Source organism: Cyrtonyx montezumae, unplaced genomic scaffold, assembly GCF_038088225.1.
Source record: "Cyrtonyx montezumae isolate F1298 unplaced genomic scaffold, pur_monq_1.0 scaffold_32, whole genome shotgun sequence".
NCBI lineage: Eukaryota > Metazoa > Chordata > Aves > Galliformes > Odontophoridae > Cyrtonyx > Cyrtonyx montezumae.
The window spans coordinates 1,514,994-1,541,695 of NW_027072037.1; the positions used below are offsets into that span (position 1 = coordinate 1,514,994).

Sequence of the window (26,702 nt, forward strand, 5' to 3'; positions counted from 1 at the left end):
TAAGCAGTCCATATTCCAAAAACAGATGAGCAAGTGACTGCGGGAAGATGGAAACTAATTAACACTTAAGCTCAGGAGGAAAAGACCAAGAACATAACAATACAAAGTTATATTAATTGTCCAGCAATATTAAGGAAGCCAAGGAGACCTGCTTTCACTTGTTTGTTTTGGAAAGGAATTCCTATGGAGCTGCTATAGCTCGTTTCTCAGTAGCTTTGTTTCTCAGTTTCCACTCTTCAAGTGAGGTAAATAATATCCTTCTACATTACAAAGGCATCTCGCAGATAAATAATTTAGGGCCAGACGATGCTACATTTTTTTGGATATTACAGTGCAAGTATCCCCGAAGGACCTATGCAGCTCCAAAGACAAGCTTCCTCAGGGAGCACTCGCACAGTGCTGTATGAGAGACAATAAAGGATGACAGAATCTGACTGCTAACACTCCACGAGACGCACAAATGCTACAGGGACAGAAGCCGTAAAAGCTATAGATCAATTACTTCTGCAATTCCACTTTGTTGCATTCCTGTCTTCTAAAATGCCCCTTGATTTTTCTGCTGCTTCTTCTCAGATTTATTTACTTTTTCTCATCAGAGACCTCTGGATTTTTGCACGGAGAAGGACCGTGCAGACAGTGCCTCTTAATAAAATCACTGCAACGATTTCTGGTTTGCTCAGCCTCTGAGAAACGCTGAGGAACGCATTACATCTCGGGTAGTGAGGACTTATTTTTATGTGTCCCCACTGCTGGGAAAGCTGCAGAAGTGAAATGAGACATCTTTTGCACCCAACAAGGAGTGGTTTGGATGGAGTCCATGCTGGGACGGGGGCTGCCTTCCCAGAAAAGCCACTTCTTTAAGGATGTGAGGGGTCTGGAGCACAGGGCTATGAGGAATGGCTGAGGGAGCTGGGATTGTGCAGTACAGAGGAGTCTCGGGGGAGACCTTACTGCTCTCTATGACTGCCTGAAAGGAGGTTGTGGTGAGCTGGGGATCGGCCTCTTTTAACCAGTGATGGGATGAGAGGGAATGGCTTCAGGTTGTGCCAAAGGAGATTCAGAGTGGATGTTAGGAAATATTCCTCTGAAAGAGCAGTCAGGTGCTGGATTGGGCTGCACAGGGAGGTGGTGGAGTCACCAACCGTGGAGGTATACAAGGAACGCTTGCACATTGTGCTGACATGGTTTAGTGAGAACGAGTGGTGATGGGTGGACGGTTGGACTGGGTGGTCCTGTAGGTCTTCCCCAACCTGGTGGATTCTGTGATCCTATGAAATGACACAGATGAGATGGCTACGAAGGGCTACACGAGAAGCAGTGGCAAGATGCTGGCTGTGCTCAGCATGAAGCAGCTCGGCACGAGCCATGCAGGCTCAAACCGCGCAGAGGAGTTACGGCCTTAATAAGTGAGCGGGCACCTCCCACCTGAACCATTAACAATTCAATTTTTAATGAGCACGCACTGCTCCCACGCTCCGGGATGGCCTGATGCCCCAAACTCAGAGGAGCAAATGGTGACAAATGGAGGATGAGTGTAAATTGCTGCGTGCCCTTAGGAACTGCGACTGCTGCTTAGTGTGGAGACAAACCATTACACTACCACCTTTCTTTATGTGTATGTATATATGTTTGTTACTGGCATTAAGTAGCATTGGACAACGGCACTTTGCCTGCTCTGTGCAGGTTGGAAACACGCGTTGTTATTACATCACCCCTTCATTCGCAGTGGAAACCCCAACCCCAGCGTGAATTCAGCGTTAGTGCCATGGGAGGAAGGTTATAGTTCCTCAGAACTTGTCGTTAGATAGTAGGACAGCAACGACAACCCGTGCCAAGTGTTTCTGGGCACACACACACACACACACACACACAATATGTCTTTTGTTAAGGAGACATCTCCGCATGGGGGGGACACGATGGACCATCACCCCCCTCACGGAGCAGCGGCGCGGGAACACCGCCCCGCGGAAAGGCGGGAAAGCGCGGGGGCTGGGAGTGGGCGGGGCGCGCAGGCGCAGGGGGGCGGGGCCTGGCGGGGCGGGGCGGGGCGTGGAGGGGTGGGCCACTCAGCGGCCGCGTAATGGCGCTCGGGGCTGGCGGTGCCTCCTCACGGGGGGTGGGAGAGCGAGGGGGCGGGGGACGCGGCGTGGAGCGGGGACAAAGCGCGCGAGCTGCCAGGTAAGGCCGTAGCGCTGCCCCGGGGCTGGGAGAGGGGCGGGTTGGCAGCGCTGAGGGGGGTGGGGGTCAATCCTTTCCCCCCTCCCCCACAGAGCGGGAGGGCCTCGGAGGGGAGAGCGGGGTGGGGGGGGAGGGGAGACAGAAGGAGGGAGGGGTGGAGGGGGGTGTCCTACTTTTGAGTGAAAAGAAAGGATCGGATATATATATATATATATATATATCGTGTTCTAAAAGCAGTGCCCCCTCCCGGTGCTGGAAAGGGTTTGTGTGTGTGTGTGTGTGGGGGGGGGGGGGTTGCGTTGTGCTGAGCGCTTCTCGCCGTGTGCAGGTGGTGCTGAGCGGAGCGCCGCGGGGCCGCGCGGCCATGGGCGTGCAGGACCGGCCCCAGTGCTTCTTCGACATCGAGATCAACCGCGAGCCAGGTACGCTGTCCCCACGCAAACCCCTATAAGCCGCCCCCCGGTGTGCCGGGGGGGGGGGGGGTTTCCAGCTCTTTGCTGCTCGATCTTGTTTTTTTTTTTTCCTTATTTTTCTTCTTGAAGAGTACCGATAGCTTGGGTGCGCTTTCACTTTCATTCTCTGCTTCGGCGTCTCTTTGAAAGGACTTTGAAATGAGTTTGTTTCCGAGTTGTGGTTGTGCTCGGATGCAGCTCTGAGCCCCTTTGGTTTCCGTTCAATCCTTTAATCGAGGTTGAGTGCTCGCTCCGGTGATAAGGATATCTGTACATCTTTTGCTGGTACATCTCCCGTTTGAGATGCTCTGGCACCTCAGAATACCTTTCTGAAGAGATAACGTAACTGGGATTTTAGGTTTAAATTTGTATTTGCTACAGAATCAGACAATTAAAAATGCTGTCGGGCGGGTGAGTTCCGGCTTAGGAGAGGCAGTTTGATGACATTTGATGAATTCGTTCTTTATGTCGTTTGCTTTTAATCTTTGGAAAGGATTTTAGGTTCGACTGCCTGTGCAACCTGGTCTAGGGAGCTGCTTTGACAGGGGCTTGGACTCAGTGATCTCTAGAGGTGCCTTCCAACCCCTGCAAGTCCGTGACTTCTCACATGAAGATCCACCCTGTGCTGTTTTCCTCTGCTCTGCTTTCACACATGCTCCTGCTTCCTCTGCACAATACCTTACCTCAGCCTTATGCATCACAAGTGGAAGTGGATTACCTTGTTTTCTCTCATACCTGCTTGGATTTGATACCTGATAATGGTGCATTAGAGGTGTTTGTGCTCCTGGTGGTGCACAGGTTAGGTTACCTGGGTTAGGTGCAAGGCTCTGGTTGTTTCTGCTGGTATCTGTTTTCTCTTTGAAGTGATGTGAATCTCACAGCTGTACCTCAGGTTCAGAGCCCTGCTGTTTTTATTGCACTGATTAGTGACTTTACATGCTAATGTATAAAATACTAGTGCAGGATTTGAGTGTAGTGTGCTTATACTACTGCGTGGTAATGTCTCTTTATTAGTTGGCTGTGCAATCGTGCCTTAGGTTTTCAAGTTAGATTAAAAGCTTAAACGTAGCCCTTTTGGCAGTATGATGACCTTCAGAAGCTGCATCAAGTGTGAATGATGTGGCAATGCTTCCAGACAACACGAGGCACCGACTCCGAGAGGTGTACTGTCCTGCTGATACCAGTGAGACACTAATTTTAGCTTTTAAACTGCCACCAATCTCCAAATCAACATTTTGCTTATGTGACTGGACTGTAAGAAACCTGTCTGCTTATTTATTTGTATTGAATGTAGGGAGAAAAAGCTGGAGAACAGAACAGTGCTGTGTTTTCCTGCTAGCCAACAGGTAAAACATTGCCCCCTGCTCTGTCTGCTCTGAGAAAAAAACTGAACTAGTATCTCTTCAGAAAAGGCAGAGAATAAGAGGATGTGCATCTCACACAACAGGGGTTGTCTCCTCACCCGCAGGATGCAAAACTGTGTCATATCAAAGTCATTTTGAAGTGTTGATTGCTTGGAGTCCACGAATATTCCCCCACTTGGCTGCCAGCTCATAGCTTCCCCTTCAGAGATTCACTTACCCAGGGGTTGTGTGGATACCTGCAGCAATTTAAAACAGGAGCGCAGCGCACAGATGAGATGAGAAGGAGCAGCAAAAGGTGATGCACGTGTATGTGAGAGGAAAGAGGAGTGTGAACTAGTTTTGCTGGTTAATTATATCTGTTACAAAGTCCGGGGATGAACGCTGCAGCGCTGGTTGTGCTTTCAGGAAACTGCATTACAGCTTCTGTGCTTTTCTGTTGGTTAATTTTAGCTACAGAATGTCGGAATAAAACTTGTACGTCTGCTTGTTGGTGTCTCTTGCTGTGCTGCAAGCTGCTTTCTGTCAGCATTTTTCAGTGTAATTTGATATTTTAGACTACTTCTAACGAGTTGCCGCTTAAGTGTTTTTTATGAGTGCACATTGTGTTTTGTTGCTTTTTTTCCTAAAGTAAATGGGGATTAAATCAAGTGTAAGCAGTTATTTTGACACAGCAGCCACTCTCCTTTGTGTTGTGCCCCCACGCCGATGGATTTGGACACGTATGGTATGCAGAAGTAAACTACATGCAGAAAGCTGAGAGTCTGGGGATGGCAGCAGATGCCTCTTGTAAATAATTCTGGCTTTACTCTGCTGAGAAAACGTGTGTGGATCTGTTCTAATCATCATGACACCTGAAGCAACGCTGTGTTGCTGGGATGTCACATGTAATGCTGATGTGGCCCTGCAATGTTTTCTCTCTTCTCCCCACCCCTGCTGCTGCCTGTGTCCATCAGAAGGCACATTAACACTCAGTTTTGCTTTCTTTTGTTCCTGCTCACAACAGTTTTCCTTTTTCTCCTCCCTGTTCTCATGTCTTCTGTTGTTGCTTACCCCCTTGTTCATTTTTCCTTCTGATTTAGTTTTTCTTCTTCGGGGGTGTCCCTCCCTTTATCAGTCCCCTCCCTTTATAAGTCTGTTCCTTCAGCCCAGCTCTCTCTAGTCTGAACTCAACCATTAAATAGTTTCCACTGTACAAGTCAGGATAACTGTCCATCTGCATTAGTAGAACCAGGGGGGGCTTAGAGGGTCTTTAGTCCTTTGAAGGCAAAAAGTTGCAGGTTGGCAATGGGAAACAGGTCAGTGCTTTGACTCTGCAAACCTATTGGTGATCCAGCTGGGGGTGATCTGTGAGACAAGAGGACGTGCTGTATGGGGGACCTTTAGTGGGGAGTGTAAAGTAGCTCCTGTGGGGAACTGATTCTCAAAGTTGTAGTCTTCTCATTATACAGAACAGTGCAGAATGAAACAGTACCCATTAGTTATCTTGAGGTCATGGACAAATGATTAAATGAAATACCAAGTGGGTGAGCCCTTGCTGTTAGGAGAAGCCATAGTATCATTTCTCCCTTGCATTTCTCTGTGAAACTGAAGGCAGTGTACCTTCGTTGTGAGCAATTCTCAGAAGCATTTGCTTTTGTGAGGATGATGGAACACTGCAGCTGGGGATGCTCCCAGCAGTGTTTGGGGGGGCTGTGCCTAGCAGAGAGCTGGTGAGGGGAGCCTTTGGTTTGCAGTGAGTGCAGGGCAGGGTGAGGAGGCACTACTGAAGCATTCACATGTCAGGATTTCTATGGGTTCAGCTGAGAGGAAGCGTCCATTCTTGTAAATGGTGCTTTAAACAGTCTTTTTTCCACTGGAGGCTTTTGCTTTTCTGAGATCTGAAGCCGTGCTTCTACTTTAAAGCAGTGTTTTAAGTTATATGAAACCTTGGATTCCCAAATTTGAAGTTTTAATAAAAAGGAAAAAAAAACTGTAAGATAAAAATGCATTCACATTAGTGCAGTGTTATCTGAATTGCTGTGCAGTTTAATCTAAAACCTTTGCCCTCTGAAATACATTGTGTTTGTCTGCAGAGTTTGTTTTAAAAAGGTTAAGCATCTGAACTGGGGGAAGTCACTGGATAAATAGTTGAAATAAGTGATCATTTTAATAAACTTTGCAAGCAGGATTCTGCATTACATTACATTGTGGATGCTCCTACCATGATATTTTGTCAGTTCATTTCAGTATAGAGCTGCTGTTGGTGTAGCTGAAGAACTGATGAAGGGTTCAAAATCAGAACAGAAGTAGTTTTCATCTTGCAGTCAGAAAAAGGAGCTTTGAAACTGGCTTAGTTTTGGTCAGTATGCTGTCTGGGTTCTCTCTGGGTTCTCTAATTGGTGTACCCTCATTAGCTACAGATAACACTTTATGAAATAGAACTTAAAAGTGTCCTAGAATTTATATGTGCATCATCATTTACTGTATTTAATTAGTGGGAACTTAAAGACTTTTTATCATTTATTCCATTGGAGGACTTTAATCACAAATCAATACTTCAGTAATAAGAGATGTGAAATTAGGATTGGTGAAACTTCTGTGGTGTTGGCTTGTGGGAAAATGGCAGTTCAGTGACAGCTGCACCGTGGCACAGATGAACGTGCCTCCAAAGCTGTGAGTGGAGGAGAATCATTTTATTGAGAACCAAATTAAAGCTATAGAAACCTTCTGTCTGCTGATCCATTAAAAGCAGCTATTGATGGCACATAACTTCCTTGTGGTGCTGGAGGACTTGCATTGTGAGTTTCATCACGAGGAAGAACCCAGGGCTCAGTGTCTCTGGTTCAGCCCAGATGTGAGCACAGCCCTCTGCAGATGCTTCTCTTGCTGAAGCTGGCCAAGCGGTGTGAGCAGGCCTTGCCCACTGGAACAACTCTTGTGAGCAATTGCTTTTGTTTTAGTGTGCAGTTTGAGTCACAGCAAGCCTGTTCCCCGTTTGGGTAACTTGATATCAGCTTTATATCAGGGAAATGAATCTGGAGAAATCTCTGGCAATGTTCTCTATGCGATGCTGGCGGATTATTTCAGACAAGAGGAAATTTGAGGAAGTCAGGAACACCTTTTGCACCTTTGTCACAGCAGCAAATGCTTCAGTCCAGGTTTAGGATGAGGCACTTTTATGTTTTCAAGGCACGGCTGAGGTTTGTAGATTTTTAAGCAGACTTTGAACATACTTATTGTTTTGGCGTGTTAAACTAACAGCAGTAACTTCATGTACTGATGAGCACGTCAGTGTGTTTGATCTTTGGCTCGTGTACTCAACGCTTTGGCAGCGGAAGATACCACCTCTCAGTGACAGCTCTGCTCAATGCAGCTTAGGTGAAACACAGGTAGAAGCCCAGCAGATGGATGCACAGTGTGTGGCTGTGTATTTATAAGCACGCTGCAGCATTTTATGTAACGGGATGTGAGAAGGTGAGCAGCACTCCAGGCGATGGGCAGGGGAGGTTTGCTTGCTTCTAAAATTCAATCTGTAGTCTTCTGGTGCTGGGTATGTGCTTTACTGTTTGTGGGAGTTGAAAGGCATGGTGTGTTAGCAGATCTTACTGACAAAACACCGAAAGGAAGTGTTGAAGCCATGGTTAGGAACGTCTGTCTTCACATTCTGTCTTTTTGCCCTCGAGAAGCAGAGATGAGGCTGTTCCTCCTGGAGACAGAATTGGTGTGTGCTGCTTGAAGTGCTGCCTGCAGTGCCCGTGTATGTAGGGCAGCAGCCTGCCGTGGGGAGGACTCTGTGCACTGTGCCTGGGGGCAAAAGTCCCTTCTGGAGCCCTAAGGTACAAATGCCTCCTGCTTAGCCCGGAGCTGTCAGCTTGATGCATCAGCAGCTCTGCTCTTAGAGCTGTGGGGATAGTGACGTTTGATGTCGTTCAGGGGAAGAAAAAAAAGTGTTATTTCACATAGGGAGTGCAGGGGGCTCTGAACATGGGACGTGTGCGTGGCTCTGAAGCAGTCACCGCTCAGTTCAGAGCTTCTGCAAACAGAGCAGTGGGATTTCTGCTGCTCTGAATTACCACGCTTGTCATGCAAAGGATAACTTCTTCGCTTGGCTGTTCCTTCATTCTTTGTAGGCCGTCTCTCCCCATGTTCTTGAGGTTTTTCTGCCTGCTGTAGTAACCAGTCCTCAGAGAATATTCGTTCTGCAGATAAAGAAATTGTCATTTCAACAGCTGAAGGCACTGAGAGTACAAAATAGAGGAGGTCCCTGTGTTGTCTTTCATTTATCCCCATCTTTGTGATCCAGAAAAACTGACAGTTGTACGCATTTGGACAAGGCCTTGAAATTGAATATAATTTCTTAGGACCCTCATGGTGCCGAAATACTGAATAAAATGCATTTTTAACTTCTCCTTTTCCTTTAAGGGAAGGAAAATAAGTCATTCCTGGGATAGTTCAGTAATTATTTTGGGGTCTTACCGGTGTGTGCCACTAGAGGGTGGTGCACGTTGACAGATCCGTGTTGGCCTTCCTGCAGCGGCCATGTGGCTTTTAACCCTTGCTTTATCCCTCATCTCACATCACAGAGATGGCAGTGACTTCCCTGATTACACCGTTCTAAAGGGTTTCATACATCCAACAGTATTTATGTTTTGACTGTAGAAATCTCAGCAGTGTAAATCTCCAAAAGGGAAATGAGAAATGTGAAGCATTTCTAAAGTAGTTCTCTTTCTTCTTCAGTACTTTAATCAGTTTCCAATTAACATAGCTTGAGCGCTGCCAGTGGTGTGGGAGCAGCTAGGCTGAGAGTGGGAATTGCTCTGTTCAAATTGCACAGAGAGGAAATAGTGTTTGATTCATGGTATTTGACAACTGAAGCGTTAGTCCTGAAATTGCTCCTGCTGTCCCTGCCTTTCATTTTCCTTAATTGATTCATCTATTACATTTCCTATTTAAACCAAAGGATTTTAGGCCAAGGGTTCCATTGTATTTATGACCCTTAACACAGTGTAGAACTAAGATGAAGTTATGCAGATTTATTCATATGCTTTTCTCCTTCTGTGATCATAAAGAATTGTAAAACTTCTTTTTTTTTTTTTTTAATCTTCTAGTTGGTCGGATTATGTTTCAGCTCTTCTCAGATATATGTCCAAAGACTTGCAAAAACTTCCTTTGCTTGTGCTCGGGTAAGTAGCATGCTTACATTTAATAACTTTAATGTTTCTTACGGTTGTTTCTTTAAACAGGCATAAATCATAGCTAATAGGTTTTGTTTGTTTGCTTCTTCCTGGTGAAAACAAAGCTGACAGTCAGTAGTGCCCTGGGGGATTTAGTAACACTGAAAGTAGCCTGGTGTTCCCTAATGGTGACTGAGTTACAGTAGTGGAGTAGCTGCATTCTGAGTGCAAGGTTGTCACTTGGAAGAACAGAAAGTTAGGGTCTGTCCTTCATGTGGGGCTTCCTTAGAGGATACTGACAAAACTAAAACAATGGTGAAGTTATTGATCGAGTTACACAAAGGGGAAAGATGAGCAGGACTTCATCAGGAGATGCATCAAGTGTTATTGTCACTGCATGGTGCAGAGGTGACACTTCACTTGGCTCCATGTAGAATTTTGCTTGCTGTTATACAGCAGAAGTACGTTTTGGGTGCATTGCAGTGCAGTAGGGATTGAAGGAAGGAACATCTATTAAACCTTAGGAGAAAACTTCTTTACTTCCGGCAAAATAAAAGATGGAGTGGGAACATGATTCCTTAGAAGTTCCGGGGTTGTGTGGTGGGAGAAAGGAAGGCAAAGATCAGAATCAGGAAAAAAAAAAAAAGAAATCAGTCTTGATTAGGTTATTACAGGAATCTCCAATTATTGCTTATGCAGAGAATTCATTCTGTGTGTCTTGGTCTTCGTGTCTTGTGTACCTGAGTTCTCAAGTAGCATGCCTTAAATTAACCACACCATTGAAGCCTCTTTAAAAGTTAGCCAGTGGACTGGCTAGTGTAGAGCCTGAGCCTCATCTTCTGTAGCTCTTTTAATTCCTTTCAGTGGCTTTGCTAGATCAAAGTTAGCTGGAGATCACGAGGAGTGAAGCAAACAAGTACTTAGCAGGAAAAAGAACAATTAAAAAGATTTGACAGCTTTAAACTCTGCTCTGAAGCTGACTGTCCATGTTTCATTGAAGTTGTCTGCTGGAGCTTGTCTTTAGTTGGGAAAGCACTGAGAGCCCAAAGTCCTGAGTTCTCTCTACTCTTGAGGTCAGAATCACAGACTTGAAAGCTGCCAGAAACTCTGGTTTTGTTCCTGCAATTTGTTTGCCACTCTACTCACAGGATGGAGCCATGATTTGATAGGCACCTTTAAAAATTACTGGAAAAAGTGATAATTGAATTATGAGAAAAATGCATATCAAAGAGCTTACATTTCTTATTTTGGTGTATGTAATGATTAAGAGAATTAAATGGCGCTATTTTTTTTCTTGCTCCCAGAAACCATCTCTTTGCCATTTCAACTCTCCAGTTTGGATTTGGGATTGCTGAGATTAGAGGCTAGGGTTGTGTGGCTAACATTGTTTTCTTGTTTGTACCAAGTACATCTGTGCTGCTGTTTAGCTTGCCTGAGTTGCTTCCTAGGAGCTGTTGCCTGGCTTTCTGCTTCTCCATGACAAGTTCTTCCAGTGTGTGTGATGCAGATAAATTGGCAGGAACAAACATGCCATCTTCCCTGCCCTATTGCACAGCATCATACAATCATCTGTGAAGAAAACTAACTCGGTCCCAGGCAAAACCTTGACAACAACCACACCTTATTCCACACCACTTACTTCATGCTCACGTCACGTGCCCTTTAATACATCCTCATTAGTCACCTCCCTTTGATTAGCACACAGATACTGTTCCACTAGTGTATGGACTACCCCTGCCACCCCTGCTCCACCCTGAGCTTATCCATTGGCCGTGGTCCCTTCAGACACCTGCTGGGTCTGTGTTCTCCATGGTCACAGCTGTATCAAGGTATTCTGATGTGGTCTTGTCCATGATCACAGATGCTGTGAGGTGTGCTTTCTCCCATGTGCACTCACCCACAGCTCACAGTCCCTCTGAGTTGAGTTCCCTCTGGGGTTGCAGCTGTTTCCATTCAGCACGGTAGCACAGGGGTGGCAGTGAGGTGATGGCTGTCTGCTCATTGCCACTGCTGTTAGCAGCATGTTCCCAGGTATAGCCAGTCAGGATCATAAGGAGCAGAGCAAACAGCAGAAGAAAAAGCAGCTGCTAATGAGCACTGGACTGGGAGGCGAGCAAGCCTTGTGACAAGCATGGGAGCATACCAATTAGCAACTAAACAGCTATAGCATCTATAAATTCAGTTTGGTGCTCCAGTTCCTAATGATGGCAGATTTGATTGTTCGTGCCTTGTGTTGGGTGCTAAAAGAAATGTGGCTTAATTCTGCAGGCAGCTCAGCATCTCACAGCTGTTCACTTACTGTCCCCAGGTGGTATGGGGGAAAGGATTGGAAATGCAGGAGTGTGGGAACTCATTGATTGATATGAAGGTTGTTTGGTGATAAAGCAAAAGCCGTGTGCACGAGCACAGCACAACAGGTCTGCTTGAGGCATCTTGTCAGCAGGCAGGTGTTCAGCCACTGCCAGGAGGGCAGGGCTCATTGTGCACAACGGTTTACTGGGAACACAGGCAAATGCCATCACTCCTAATGCCTCATTTTCTGGCATTGACATGCTGTTCTAGTTGTATACAATATATATTTATTTAAGAATGTATGAAACTTGTTTCAGGGCAAGGTGTTGTGCCCTAAGACTAGATACCAGTGTTTCAAAAGCTGTGCCTCTGGCCACGGCTCTGCTGCTCCCTCCTTAATCTCTGCAAGGCAAGCCAGGATGTCTTTGTCAGAAACAGCTGGAGGAGGACAGGCTGTCATTGCTGTCAGACACAGACCTGGTTACTGTGAAGGAATGCTGTCTGCCTTGACAGCAGAATTCTCCTTGCATTTAAAGAGAGCATCTGGACTTGCAAACTGGCGTTTGTGTGTGTTCTGGTTGGTCCATCTGCCAGGTAAACATAAGGCCATTTGCTCTTTGGAGCTTTGTCAGGAGCTTGTCTTCCTATAATCTCAACAGGAGACTGCTGTTGGGCACCTTGTGCAAAATATCAGAGATTAGGTTGGCAGTGCAGAGCATTAGTAGGGCCTGGGACTGAAGCTCACCTGCCAGACTGCTGTTTGTGAGAGGCAGAGAGGCAGCAGACAGGAATGCATTTGCTTTTATAGCTCAGGGGTGCTAACACTGGAGGGATAAGATCCTTGAATTTACTCAGTGGCAGCCTGTAGATTATTTTTTGTTTAAACTTCTTGCAGGTGAGAAAGGAATTGGCAAAACAACTGGGAAGAAGTTGTGTTACAAAGGCACTACGTTCCATCGCGTGGTTAAAAACTTCATGATTCAGGGTGGGGACTTCAGTGAAGGTAAAACGTTTTCCGTGGAGCAAACATTGTCATCTGTGTGGTCAGAATTTGTCAGTGTAAATATTAAAATGCCTTGAAAATACTATTGGTGGTCTCCTGTTTCTTTTGTTAATTGTTGGAATTCTAATGAGTTTCAACTGAAGTTGATACTTCTATAGAAAGAGTTCTTAAAGAAGAAAACAGCCTTGCTGGAGTTGCTAACATTAAAGCAGAATCCCAATGTGGGCTGTGACATTGCTTTTCATGTCAAAAGATCTGCCTTCTTGTATCCTGTATCTTGAAGCCTTATAAACTGATCTAAATGCATATTGTGTATAAACTACAACTGATAAAATGTATGTGGTGGAAGAATATCTTGTGTTGAGAGTCAAGAGGAGGTAAAGATAACGTAGCTACTTGCTTATCTCACTGTAGTGGTGCCTGTGAGCAGGACAGGACCGTGGCTGATGCCTGCTGTTGTCTTTTTTGCTTGCTGTTGTATTTTCTGTTGCTGCTGCTTCAGCAGACAGCAGGGAGAATTAGGCTTTGGAGCCTCGCTTCAGGCTTTCTAGTGTTCAGAAGCACAAAAGCAATCTTCATTTTCAATATTCTGAGTGTCAACAAGATAATGAACTGTATAATGAACGGTCCTGCCTTTTAATTAAGGGCCTTATGCTTAGCTATTAGTAACTGGCTGGAATATCCTGGTGTGTTATAAATTGGTGCATGTAATGAGCAGTGCTTTTTGTAAACGGAACAAAAGGTTTAATTTGTGCTTTTTAATGCACAGGTAATGGAAAAGGAGGTGAATCTATTTATGGTGGCTATTTTAAAGGTAAGAGCAAATATATCTTTACAGATTCTCAATTCCGTTCTGAGAAGTCTTGATTCCCAAGATACTTAATGAAAAGAGGTCTACTTATAGATCACCTTTTGCATGAAACTAATATTGCATGAGAATTATTTTTATATGCATGACTTTCAGATAGTTTTTTGTGTTTTTTTTTTTTTTTTTTTGGTAATACTTAACTTTAACTGACAATTAATTAAGGCTAACATTATTGGTTAAACATGACTTTCAGCATGGAGGTTAGGCAACTTTATTCATGAATAAACTCCTATCTTCCTGCCTAAAACTGTCAACATATTCTTTTGTTTATAGAGAATGTGGTCTTTTGCAAAATGAAAAGGTAAGAGACAAAAGCTCAGTAACACAAATTCAAACTCTGTTCCCTTGTACCTTCCCTAGTAAATACATAGACAACTGATACATCCGTTTGTAGATGGATATCTGTGTTGCTTGGAGAAATGAGGAGTTCTGTGTCTAACCTTTCTGAGGGTTAATGACTTATTCTGAGAGAATACTGGCATAATTTTCAGTTCTAAACAATTTTTTTTCTTCTTTTGTTAACGTCCCTTTTCTCCCCTTCCCTACTGAAGGTTTGTATTCTCACTGTTCATTTTTGAAGTGTTTGTTTATATGCTACACAAGTTGCTTTCCTTGCCAAGAGTTTTTAAAATGTATATTTGCCTCTTTTTAAAAACAGTTGTTGGAAGGAAAATGGTGAGTTTATGAAGTATTTATTTAAGGGTATAACATTCTTTCTTGCTATACCAACAATAAAAAAAACAGTTACTATGGTATTGTAGTGTTAATAAGATGTTCCTAGGGTTTGTTTCTAAAGAGAGCACTAAAGGTGGTAAGTTCTAAACATGCAATATTGTGCTTTGATATCTTAAAAATAACAGCTTCATATGCCCCAAACTGTGATTTTTACCTTTGAAAAGGAGCTTCACAACAATATCTGAGTTTTATATTATGCCATGCAGCCAGAAGTCCTCTTTAATTCCCTGGAATGTAAAACCCGTGTTTAGTTTAGCCTTAATTGCTTTCGTGTTGAGGTTGAAAGAAGACCATATTCTTTAGTTCCTCTTTCTGGTGTTGGTTTTGTTTATTCTTGTTCATCCTGAGCTGTCCAGCTTGGAATGGATGGGTTGCTGTCCTACACTGGGTGCCCATAAATAACAGCCCAGTGTCCATGAAGGCTTGTTGTGAGCTCACCTTTACACTCATCTTCGTTAGAGATGTTCATGGCATTTCTGTAACATTCTGTAAAAAAAAAAAAATGTTTTCCAACTCAGAGTGTTTCTGTTGTAACTTTGGAGAGGCTCAATTAGATTTTTGTTCTGTTTCCAACCTGTTCAAGTTTCTTTAGCAGCAGAAGAATTTCTCCTTGTAGCACCCATGAGTTACTAAGAAAAGTTGACTGGCGTTCCTTGTCAGGGAAAATCTGACAAACATATTTTTTCTTCAAACAGATGAAAACTTTATTCTCAAACATGACAGAGCGTTCCTTTTGTCAATGGCAAACCGAGGGAAACATACCAATGGTTCCCAATTTTTCATGTGAGTAGATGTAATGTGACAGTTGAGCTTTTGTTAAACAGAGGAGCGCTGTTCATGAGAAAGATGGTATTGCTAAATTCTTAACGATGTTATCCACCTTACTTTGAGTAGGGCTGAGTGGGTGCCTGCACTGTGAGCTCTGATAGGAAACAGCAGTTACCACGAGTTGCATGGGGCAGTCGTGTGGGTTAGCAGTGGGTGTTATGGGATTGCTGCTTGTTTTTTTACCCTTAAATTACGGCTGTGCTGTTGTGCTTAGAGTCCAAAAACAGATTCTTTGGTTTTGTGTGTGTACCAACCGAATCATAACAGAGTACTTGTGAATTACAGTGCTGAGCATTGTGCATACAAAGCAGTGAGGCTAAGCTAGAGATGGCTTGTATGTTTTTGCATATGCTGTTTAAAATACGGTTTATGATTTCCTTTTGGGAGATAAGCTGTTTTTTTTGTAGTTATTTCATTCTGGGGAGGGGGAACTCATATTTCGTTTGTTGTTTTTCATCTGGAGTTTTTCTTCCTGACATAGTTTTTTTTTCTATACTGTTGAATAGTACTGTTTACATGTATATCCTAACTGTCCCAGTGCTATAGAAAATCAGGTGCTGAAAATCAGGTTTTCCCATATGATCCTAACGAAACAAAAATGAATCCATTCCCGTATGTAGCCACGTCCTGTTAAATTGTAGAAAACACATGTTTTTGTCATGAATAAATGCTCAGGTGTGATATCAGTCAGGCTCTTGGGATTAAAACTGTCGTATTCTGGGTCCAGTACTTTTATTTTTATATATAAAGTTCATGATTTTTATGTGAGTATTCACCCAATTAACGCCCTTTTAAAAATTGCCTTCTGGTAATACTTAACAGTTTGTATTTGGAAAGATGTGGTTCATAACTTTGGGCTGGTGCTAAGAACTTTCTTTAAGCAATAACAGTGTTAAAATTAAATTTTGATGTAGTTGCTTAGCTGTAAAAGCTTTCTTTCTTTGCCATCTTTCTTGGGGGATGAGTGAATGGCGCTTCACTGTCTTCAGTAAAGGAGGAAATTCTCCTGAAGAGTATTCCTTTTCTTTTTGTTGCCTGAAAAAGAGCTTCAGTATGATACAGTGAAGTTCAGATAAGAGGCATTTTTAGGTCTCTTCCTAAAGAATGCCCTAAAAATGGAAAATTAATAAGAGGCCTAAGAGAGAGTCTGTCACAGTTACACTGTTCTGACTTTCCAAAGAGAGAAAATCATGTCAAGAGCTTATTTTCTGTTAGCCTCAAAGCAACTGTTAGGTGATACACTTCCTTACAGTAGATCTGAATGGAGAAATTTATATATGTATATGCACACACTAATATGAAAAGCAGTCTCTATACAAAAAAGAACCTGTGGTTTAAAAAGCACTCTGCAGAACACTGCTTTGCTGTTTATTACTTGATGAAACGTCTTTTAATTCTCTTGTTGCAATTTTCCATTTTTAAGCTTATCTGAACAAAATACATGAAAACTTAACGATGCTACATCTCTCAAGAAGCTATCATTTGAGGGCTCTAAAGTTTCTTTTTGCTCCTGTATTTAATTCAGATGTCTTCCTCTTTCACTTTTAGCAGTAGGCTCAGCTTACTTGCTCAATTAAATTTAATCTACTTAATGGATACCCTGTCTCTCACCATGCAAAGGAACATCCTAAGCTTGTGTTAGATGCTAAATTATAATTTACATAGGACAGTAAAATGTGAACAGTGCTTGAGAGTGCTTTCATTGTAGTGGAATTACTTTAAAAGATACTTATGTCCTTCAAAAATTCTTTTTCTTGGCTGTCCTGTAGTGTATTCAAATGGCAAAACTCCAGCATGCCACGCTCTTACTCCCTTCCTCAACTGAACAAGGGGAGAAAACACGATGGAGAAAGGCTCGTGGGTTGAGATAAATGACAAAGTGATCTCCTTGTCTTTAACCACAAGGGGCAAGAAAGATTCTGCATGAGGGAGATTAACATAGATAATGGACCAGGGCAGTGACAACTAAAAGCCCCTTCCTTCTATTCACCCTCTTCTTCCTCGTCGTGGCACAGAGGAGCAGGGTCTGTGGTCAGTCTCTCCCACTCCATGGTTGCTCTCTGCCCCTTCTGCACTTGGAGGTATGCTCTGTGTGGTGCTCATGGGCTGCACAGGGACAACCTGCTCCACCATGGGCCTCTCCTGGACTGCAGGGAGCTTCTGCTCTGTGCCTGGAGCACCTTCTGCCCTGCTGCCCTGACCCTGGAGGCCACAGGGCCACGTCTCTCTTATTTCTAGCTCCACTCTCCTAGCTGCAGTTGCACAGCCTGTTTTATTGCTTAAGTCTGCTCTCCCAGAGCACAACCAGCATCTCTTCTGGCTTAGCTCTGCCCAGCAGTGGGTCGTTTTTGGAGCAGGTGGAGCTGTGCCACAGGGCTGGGCTCTGCTCACAGAGAGCAGCCCTGCAGCCCCCCCCACCCCCCACCAAATCCTTCCCTAACACATTTGCAGGTGCCTTTTTTTAATGTAATCAGGTTTGTGCATTTAAGCTGGAGTCCAGCATTGGCCTTCAATCCTGCAGCTTATCCTGGAATGGGTACAATTACAGCAGCTGTAGGAGGCCACTGAGAGTGCCCGTATACAGTCAGTGGGGAAGGCAGGTTCATTTTCAATAACTTGATTTATAAATAGGTAAGGATGGATGGTGAAACACGTAGGCCAGCAGTCTGTATTTTTATGTAGTTTCTTTTGTAAGGGTGGAGGTGAGTTTCTGCTTCGTAACAGAGAATTTCAAGATTCAAAGTAGGAGACAACTACTAAAGATGATATCTAGGCAGCTTATGATTTAAGACTTGAAAAAGTAATGTATTAAAGCAGTTAGTCTTGCTTGCTGACACTTGTGTGATTACTTCAGGGAACATACTGTGCATTTCCCCAGATTTTTCTGTAATAACAAAACTTACTTCCTTTAGCAGTGTACTTGAAGCAGGAATTAAAATGTTATGCTCAAAGGAACGCTCAGTTATTCAGCAGTTTACCATGAGGAAAATGTCTTCACGTGTGTAACCTGCCAATTTTGTGAAGGTCAGCCATAAGCAGATGTCAGCGGTGCACTGCATTAACACTACACATGTTTTGATTAGATTGATAGATTTATCGATTAGGTTTATAGAAAAGGAAGTGATTAATTTCAGTTTGAGTTTTGTTGTTCAGGTTTTTTTAGTCTGTTCACTATTTTTTTTCTTACAGTTGATGAATAACTTCAGGGGTTAAAATTCTGTATTGCTCATATTGTGCCAAATGTAGTAAATAAGGAGTGCAAGTAAGTTAATGTATAAGTCTTTGCTCAGCTGAGACTAAAAAAGTAGGGAGAACCTGGAATGTATGTTTTTACTTGCTCATAAATGCACTTTCCCTGCTTATCACAGTAAGAATCATCAGGAATAACCAGTCTCTGCAGGAGCTAACCAGGCAGCGTGTCTGCTTGATGGACAGCACTAGCAAACTGGTCACCATGGGACTAAAAAGGATTAAAACGTGATGTGTGGTGGTCAGTTCTGCTTGAAATGGAAGCTCCAGAGCTATCAGTGTGCACAAGCATCTGACCAATGGTAGAGCATCGTCTTGTCTGATATGTAGGGCTTTGCTGACACGTTCACGTTGAGCAACAGTAGACAGCTGGATGTGGCAGAAGTGATGCAAGTGAAGTTAGGAGGTGTGAGTGTAGACTTAGGGTGAATAAAAGGCATTGTTAGGAACTGGAAAGATGCAGAAGCAAAGCAAAGGGTGCACGTATGTCAGAAGTGCTGCGCTTGATGCTCGTTGACTGTTCCTACTTAGAGCAATTGGGTTGAGAGGAGAGGGCTTAGCTACAGCAGGATTGATTTTCATGGGTATGCCCTTCAGGTACACCAAGTCCATACACATCTTCAGAATCACTCCCTGCTCTGGCAGTGCATCGTGCTGAAATCCCACAGCAGGAATGCACAGACTGCATCCGTTTGTGCTGTTGGAGTTGGAATTTCAATGTGTTAAGACAGTTTTAAGACAACTGTTTATAAACAGTTTATAAACAAGCAGTTTATATTTTCAGGTAACAGCACTGCTTATTTTTCTGTATATTGATTTTTTTTTTCAGAACCATCAGTTCTGAAAACCATAGTGTGGTTACCCTTTTTTTTTTTTTTTTTTGACTATCCCATTGTCATATTGATAAACAGATACAGAATTTCTTGGCTGGGGGCAGAGGTGGATAAGAGCCACACTGGAATCACATCCTTTTTCCCCATAGTCCAGAAACCATTTTGGACTGTTGCTGAAAATTTTCATTATTCTTATTAGTTGTTTTTTTTTACTGTTATTAATGGGAGTGAGCGGGTACATCTAGAGCTGTATAGAAATACAACTTACATCTTCAGATCACATGTTCAGTTAGAGCTAGGGGGGTGGTAAGCCTGTTCTTGAATGATCCAGCACAGCAGCTGGGTTATTCATTGGGTGATGTTCTTCACGAGCTCTTTGTCAAGCTGATGTGAAGATACCCTTGGCTCTTTTGAGCATTTGTTGTGCCTGTGGCCTTGCCCAACCTTCTAGGAAGATTGCAATACAAAAATAAGTGCACCTCTCATGAAAACAAGTGTAGAAAGTACTGTAAGTGTTGTGAGTCTGCTGATTATACAGTGCATGTGCTCAGCTTTGCTTCTCTGAAGTCATACAAAACCTAATGAGCTGCATTTACTACAGAAGCAGAATGTAGCATAAAGAAAACAGGAAGCAAACGGAGTATCCAACTTCTTAGCTGTCTTTTAGAAGCTTTCTATAGTAATTAACTTATTGCCTTGCTATTCAGTTGTCTATGAGCCTCAGTGGTTGAGGAATACATTCTTACTGCAACGTGAAGAGGAGTCCCAGGCTTTGTTCCTTACCAGCTCAGGCAGTGTTGAGCTCTTGCCTTTGTGTTCAAAAGCCATTTACTTACAGCCTGAGACTGTTTTGGTGCAAGTTAAGATTCCTGCTTCAATATTGGGATTATTGCCAGTTTTGTGTGGCTCCCAAGCTCCTTTTTCCAGTTTCATGTGGCACCTTTTTCTTGCTCAAAACTAAATAGCTTTTTGGTTCAAATGTTCTTTAGATGTGTGGTGTGCCTAGTTGCTGAATGGAAATAAGCTAACCTCCTGGAAATGCTAAGTGACAGATGAAGTCAGTGATGAAGATTTTACAGCTGATTTCTGAGTGTCATTAACTTCTTAAAAGTGCCTCATATCTAAGGGTTTTTGGAGTCCCAGACCTGGCAGTTTTCTATCAACCATCCCTTTTTTCCTTCCTGTGAATACAATACCTTTGAGCTGACTGTTGAACGAGTTGCAGAGGTATGAAAGTGAGCCGAAGCAGTCAATGAAAGGTGCTGCTTTTGCAGTGTTTTTAAGCAGAAGTGGTGTTTGTGCACTTGGCACACAAGCGGGTCCCCTTGGTTGGATTAAGATTGATGTACAAGTGCAGCCTGTGCAGAAGTGTTCACAGGATGCTTGTATTTGAAGCACTTTACAAAGGAACCGCTTTCTCCCTGTATAGATGCTTGGGTAATTGCTAATGCATTTTCAAATCATTACTGCTCTTCAGAGTTGCACCAGCATCAGTAGGTGCACGTGTTTTTTTTTTTCACTCAAATATTTCAGAGAAAGCAGCTTTTTTTCTTACTATACACAACTTTTATACTACAGGGAAGATGTAATTATGAGCTGCATGAAGCTGTGGGCTTGCCAACACCTTTCATTTGCAAATCACAATGGCCTCCATCCCATGAAGCACACACCTAGGGCTTGGTTCTGCTGAGCATTTAACACAGATGTGACTACCAGCATACAAAGACCCACTGAAATGAGTAATTCATCTGCCTGAGGTTGTGTGTGTGTTCTAACACTTGTACTGAGCCTTTTGGAGGGGATTGGGAGGATTCTCACAGTGTACCTTTCTCGTGGTCGATGCAAGGAAGTTATTTCTGCAGGTTTTTGTTTTGTTTTTCAAGAGCACTGACTGTAGTTTTCAAAGTACCTTGTATTCTAAAGAAAATTTAGAGCCCTCTTTTTAGGCATCCTTGTTCTGCATACAACTTGATTAATATTAATTTTAAACTTGTATTTAATAAAGCATAGACTCAGTTTTGTCTGAAAATGTGTTACAATTTATTTCTGCCGTTTTTGTGTAAAATTTACAGAAACAGTGTTACATCGTGCGCTCCAAAGGTAATGTCTCATTCCTCTAAGGCTGTGTCCTTTTCTCTTTCTGTTTTTAATCTTTCTTGTTTTTCTGATCATATTGTTATGTGCGCTGAGTCCTTTTGTTAGGCCTCAGGTTCTTGGGGGGGTGGGCGATAATACGCTTTTATCAAAAAGATGCTCTTCTCTTCAGCAGTACCTTGAACAAATTTGCTTTAATTTGGGTGAATAGAGATATTTGTCCTCCTGCAAATAACTTGGAAAATAGTAGCTATTATGAGGCACATTTTTCAATGTTACCAATTACCAAACTTGTGTAGAGAGATGCTTTAATGAAATACTATTTCTTGGGAGGAAATCGTAACTCTGAACTTCTGTAGTGCAAGAGCAGTAACTAGGTTTGGTCCTGAGGAAGTTTTTATGATCAAGGCGTGAGAGTTCAAGAACTGAAAGGTGCAACATAGGCAAAAAAAAACCAACTTTGACATGCACTTCTGAAGTGTAGATGTTTGCAGGCTAATGGCAGTGTTACAGCCCTGACCTTGAGGTGAGGGAACGTTCAATAGGACCATGAGGAGTTTGGTTTCTGTTTCCCTTCGGAAGCGATTTAAGTTGCCTAACTCCTTTTCTTGCATCTGGAAAGTTTCCTTCTTGGGTAATGCTTTTCTGTTTGCTTTCACATCATGAGCAGGCAGATGAGAAGAACTCTGTCCACTTTTTCTGTCAAATTGCTAGTGTGATGAAAAGCTTTACCAATGACCAATTCTTCATTTTCCTTGCTTATCAAGGACTAGCCTAAAGGGAGCTGACGCTTAATAGTTTGTTTCCAAGTGCTGCTGCAGCATGGCAGGAGCACATCACTCCAGCACTCGCATCAGGCGTGTTTGAACCCATTGCTTTCTGTAGCTGATCCTAAATGCTGAGTCTCATTCACTGTTGCTTTCACTGAAGTAACCCACTTCTCTCTATCGCTGCTTTAAACTCGGCTTTGTAATTTTGCCTGCTTACAACGTTCAGTTAACAGCAGGTCTTTAATGCAGTTAACTTGGTTGATAGAGCTTCAAAAGCTGTGAGGCTTGTCCATAGTTGCAGCAAGGTGTGGAGTTAGCGAGGGAGAAACAAAGAGCTCCCCTACTGCTGAGGGATGATATGTCTTTCTAGCTTCTCTTTCCCTCTGTATAAGCTGAAGACGTTCTCTGTAATATTAGGATTACAGAAGCAGAAGGTCTAGTTGGTGTTTGGAGCCTAAAGAAATCAGAGTGTAAGCACTTCTGATGGGCACTCCCAACCTTTTGCATGCATTCCAGCACTGCAGCATCTCATCAGCTAATAGTTGAAAGTAGAGTGCAGCCATGTGCTTGGAACACTTAATTTATTACAGCAGTGAAAGCCTGAATTCAGCGTACCAAGTCTGTGTTACTTAAATGTGGAAGAGGCATATACATCCTGTGGTATTTTTATTTTGGGGGAGAGTAGTACAGTGGAAGGAAGCTAGAAAGACAAGAAGGGGAAGAGAGGAAGAGAATACATTCAAAGAAGATTTTCAGATACAAATTATTCCCATGAAGTGATTTGCTTTTCTTTTTAGGTACAAAGTCATAGCATTAATCAGAAAGTTGAATCTTAAGGTATCTTTACAGATGCACAGCCTTGAATATCCCAATTTAAATCCAAACCTGGAAATTGAGCATGGCTGCCTCCAATGCCTATTAGGAGAATGCACAAAATGTAATGCAGTGCCATTTCCCCTTCAGGCTAGAAACTGCTAAATGTGGGAACCTGAAAAACAGGGAGCAAGTCTGAATTTATACAGAAGTAAACTGCAGGGTACCATGTGATGTCTGCTTGCATTGTGCTGCTGCTGCTTTTGGGAAGCCTGTGAGCTCATGAGCTGAAGTACTGTAGTCCTGACAGATAAAGATAGCTTTGCTTCATATTCTGAGTCATGAGGCCAATCAAGTAGATGTGATAGAGAGAGAAAAAATAAAAATAAAAAGCAATGAACCTATCACATATGATAACTCTGTTTTCCCATTCCTACTTTAAATCAAACTGACTCCAAAGTGACCGAATAGCATAACAACAATCTGAGGAATGTGTAGATTTCATTAGTTGCCCAATATTTATTTCCAAGTTGTATCTTCTCTGTGATTGAAGATGTTAGTTATATTTGAATGTGTATTTAAAGACACTTACTTGAATATTTTTTGTTGCATGCATAAAATGGTATTTGGTACGACTTTCAAGTACGCACAGTTAGCTAAACTTTAAACAAATGTTGATGTAAAAACCTGTGTCTGTAAGCTTTTTTAATTCCATATGTGTAACTGAATTTTTTCACTATTTTGTCTTACCTTCACCTTTATTTTTTCCTGTGCCATTCTCCTCTTACTTCATCTGAATCCTTGATTTTTATTTTACCATCTTACCATCTCGCTGTTTGTCAAACAGAACCACAAAACCTGCTCCTCATCTTGATGGGTAAGAATCCTTCTGTTTCTTCAATGATGAGTAGAGTTGAGATTGTTGATGATTGTTGATGAGTCTTCACACGTTGTATTGAAAGTAGAGAACAATGGGAAAACGAATTCTTAGCTCTGTGAAAGATTATGCAGGAGAAAAAGATGGAAAACTGAAGTTTGGGTTCTATAAAAATTTCAAATTACTACTTATTTCCTAAAGCTTGAGAGCTTGGAAGGCCCGACACCTTCCGTATTCAGTTATTGAAACCTGGTTGCTACCCTTAGCCCACAGTTCAAGCTGAAATGTCCAGTTGAATATAGTTGAATGGTGCGTTTTTTGTCTCATGTTTTATCTCCAAAATATGTTAGTTCTTGGAAGTACAAATTACACAGAGTAATTGGGGGAAGGAAAGAGAAATGTGGTATGGTAGAATGAAATTAGAGATTCATTATTTATAACTGTGCCTTCAGTGTTAGTGGGAACTTGCATTCTGCGTTTGTGTAGACCTATAAATGCTTCATCTCTGGGGAAAGAGGCAATTCTTGACTGTCTTTATTTCATCTGTGTGGTGCACAGCATTTCAACAGTAGAAGGGTAGGTTAGAAATGAGGACCTGTTCACAGTACCCATTAGAAGAGAGTAAGATGGCGTCAAGTTGAGGCAGAACAGACCTCCTACTCGTGTTGCATGAAGTCTTCGTGTTGCTGTAAATGTGAAAGCCATTCTAAAAAGTCTTATTTTTAAACATAATATTTTTAAGAGCCAGATGATCCTAGTGAAGCTGAATGTTTCTGTTTGAGACCGACTTCTTAAATCTGAAATTCACTGGAAAAAGGCTACAGCAGTGTATAAATGCTTGTGCTTCCCAAATGTTTTATTTCTGCAGTGTGCATGTTGTCTTTGGACTGGTTATTTCTGGTTTTGAAGTAATAGAACAAATAGAAAATCTGAAAACTGATACTGCCAGTAGACCCTATGCAGATGTGCGAGTTATCGACTGTGGGGTGCTTACTACAAAACCAGCAAAAGATGGTAAGCATACATAAGCTGAAGTTAACTGAATGTTGACGTTGTTTTCAGAGTCTTAAGAACAGTGCCAGCATCTAGAAATGGCTGTGGTGAATCTGTCAAATCTTAATTTAGCTCTAACGACGCTTCAAAATGTAGAGGTTGGTGTGGGCGAGCCAGGCACGGGAAAGGAGGTTTTCTGACCTAAACGTTTGTGCCTTAGAAATTGCATGCCTGCTTTCTCTTCTCCTTAATTAATCTTTGTGGTTAATGTTGTATACTCACAAAGTAATTAGAAGTTATTTTCCAGAGCTTGGAAAACAGTTGTCTGATCAGAAGCTTTTCTTGAGGGTGGATTTTGTGCTGTTTCTGAAGGCTTATTTTAATGTTAATACATGCAGTAAAGGAAGCCTGCATGATTTTCCTGAGAACTCATAGGAAGTAAATGATCTTAGGTATGTCTTTAGACAGCTGTTGTGAAGTGTAGATTGTTTTGAGCTAAGATTTATTTTTTTATTATTTATTTTTGTCTTTCCTCTCCCTCTTGTGGGGAGGGCAGAATGTGTAATCAGAGGAAAGAACATTAAAGGAGGACTTTAACAAACCTCACTGTGGAAGATTTCCACACTGAGCTCCTCTGGAGGTGTGTTGTTTACATATATAAAATTGTGTACCTTGTGGATATATGCATGTACACACTGTAAATTGAAACTATCTGTTTCTAAGCTTTGGAGAAGAAGAAGAAAGTCTGTTCTGACTCGGAAGCTTCAGAGTCTTCTTCCAGTGGATCAGGCTCCTCAGAAACTTCATCTGAAAGTGAAGCTGAAGATGAAAGAAGCAGAAGAAGAAAGCGTAAAAGAAGAGCTAAAGCCAAACAGTCAAGAAAACGAAGGAAGGAAGAGAAGAAGAAAGAGGATCTGAAAAGCAAGCGAACCTCAAACCAAAGATGGTGACTAGTTTCTTAAATTTAAGAATTTCAGAGCAATTTGAGAAGCTTTCCTTTTTCATGAAGTACTCAAGGAATTAACATGAAGGTGCTTTTATTCTATGAGTTTGGATTTTATTTTTTTAAACAAATCATGAAAGCTGAGCTTGTTGGGTAGACTTTTCTATGAAGGAGATAAAGTGCTTTGTGAATAGAAGGTAGAGTAACTTTGAAATAAGTCTCAGCATGTCTTTGGGACTATGCCTTTGTTTCAAGTGACAACAGGCAAATAGAGACCTTTCATTCATACTCGATTACATATTTAAAATATTTTAAGACAGATGTCAAATTAACGGCAGAATTCATCACTGTGATGCGAGAACCTAACCTTCTCACTAATAATAGTTCCCCATCCTTCCTTTAGCATAAAACAAGCTACTGAAATGTTTCTGGAGTCATCTGATAGCTCATTTCATCATGTGGGCTTATTTTGAGAATTTGCTCTGGAAAGTGGTGCTTGACAGTTGATTTGGAATACTCAGCTAACCTTATTTTTTCTCTTAGCAGCCTTTCTGAGAAGAGCGATGCAACAGAAAAAGCAGTTGATGTTAGCACAAAGAGGGATAAGCCTGTGGTACGTCCTGAAGAAATTCCCCCAGTGCCTGAAAATAGATTTTTGCTCCGAAGAGATGTGCCTGTTATCAGTACAGAACCTGAACCGTAAGGAGCATTACATCTTCTAATTACGTTAACTTTCTTCAGGGAAATTATGCATAAAACTTTCCTACTAACGATGTATTTCCAGAACTCATAGCTAGCAAATAATGAGTGTAGTGTCAGAATTTTAAATGAGGCAATTTAAACATCCTACCTTAAGTATTTCTTTCAGAGTGGTTTGTTGATATTTTTCTTGTTTTTCTATGAAACTTCATGAATTCATTTCATTGAACTTCATTGAATTTCATGCATATCATGACCTTAAAGTCAATTGCAAATGATGCATATGTTGTTTACTGATTCTAGAGGAAATTTTGCAACCAAATAAATACAGTGAATATGTCATTGCAAGATAAACTTGAGTGAGAGGAGAGATTTCTCAGCTTCTTAGACTGAAGAGAAGATCTTTGGTGTGAAATTAGTGAAACAGAGTCTTAGAAGCAGTCTCTAGAGAATAGAAGACTGTTTTTATAGACAGGAAGTCATGCCTTCACAACTTCTTTTCTGTTTAGCATGCCTGGTAAATTGCAATTTTTTCTCTCAAATTTCTTTGAATTCATA

At 42.2% G+C, this 26,702-nt stretch overlaps 1 protein-coding gene across 5 annotated transcripts in view; it reads left to right on the forward strand.

The window, feature by feature from the left end:
• Window positions 1–2,102: 2,102 nt before the first annotated feature.
• NKTR (natural killer cell triggering receptor) overlaps window positions 2,103–26,702 on the forward strand; it is a 35,193-nt gene continuing 10,593 nt past the window's right edge. For 2 of the 5 annotated variants that reach the window (XM_065744955.1, XM_065744957.1), the window contains exons 1-10: window positions 2,103–2,178; window positions 2,507–2,600; window positions 9,082–9,156; window positions 12,335–12,442; window positions 13,212–13,256; window positions 14,741–14,828; window positions 23,480–23,509; window positions 24,378–24,523; window positions 25,226–25,448; window positions 25,989–26,144. In XM_065744955.1, the coding sequence (XP_065601027.1) occupies window positions 2,543–2,600; window positions 9,082–9,156; window positions 12,335–12,442; window positions 13,212–13,256; window positions 14,741–14,828; window positions 23,480–23,509; window positions 24,378–24,523; window positions 25,226–25,448; window positions 25,989–26,144 (929 nt within the window). In that variant the 5' untranslated portion in view covers window positions 2,103–2,178; window positions 2,507–2,542. Of the gene's footprint in view, window positions 2,179–2,506; window positions 2,601–9,081; window positions 9,157–12,334; window positions 12,443–13,211; window positions 13,257–13,583; window positions 13,612–14,740; window positions 14,829–23,479; window positions 23,510–24,377; window positions 24,524–25,225; window positions 25,449–25,988; window positions 26,145–26,702 lie in introns of those variants that run through there. The other 3 variants (XM_065744956.1, XM_065744959.1, XM_065744958.1) reach the window with 2 other exon arrangements.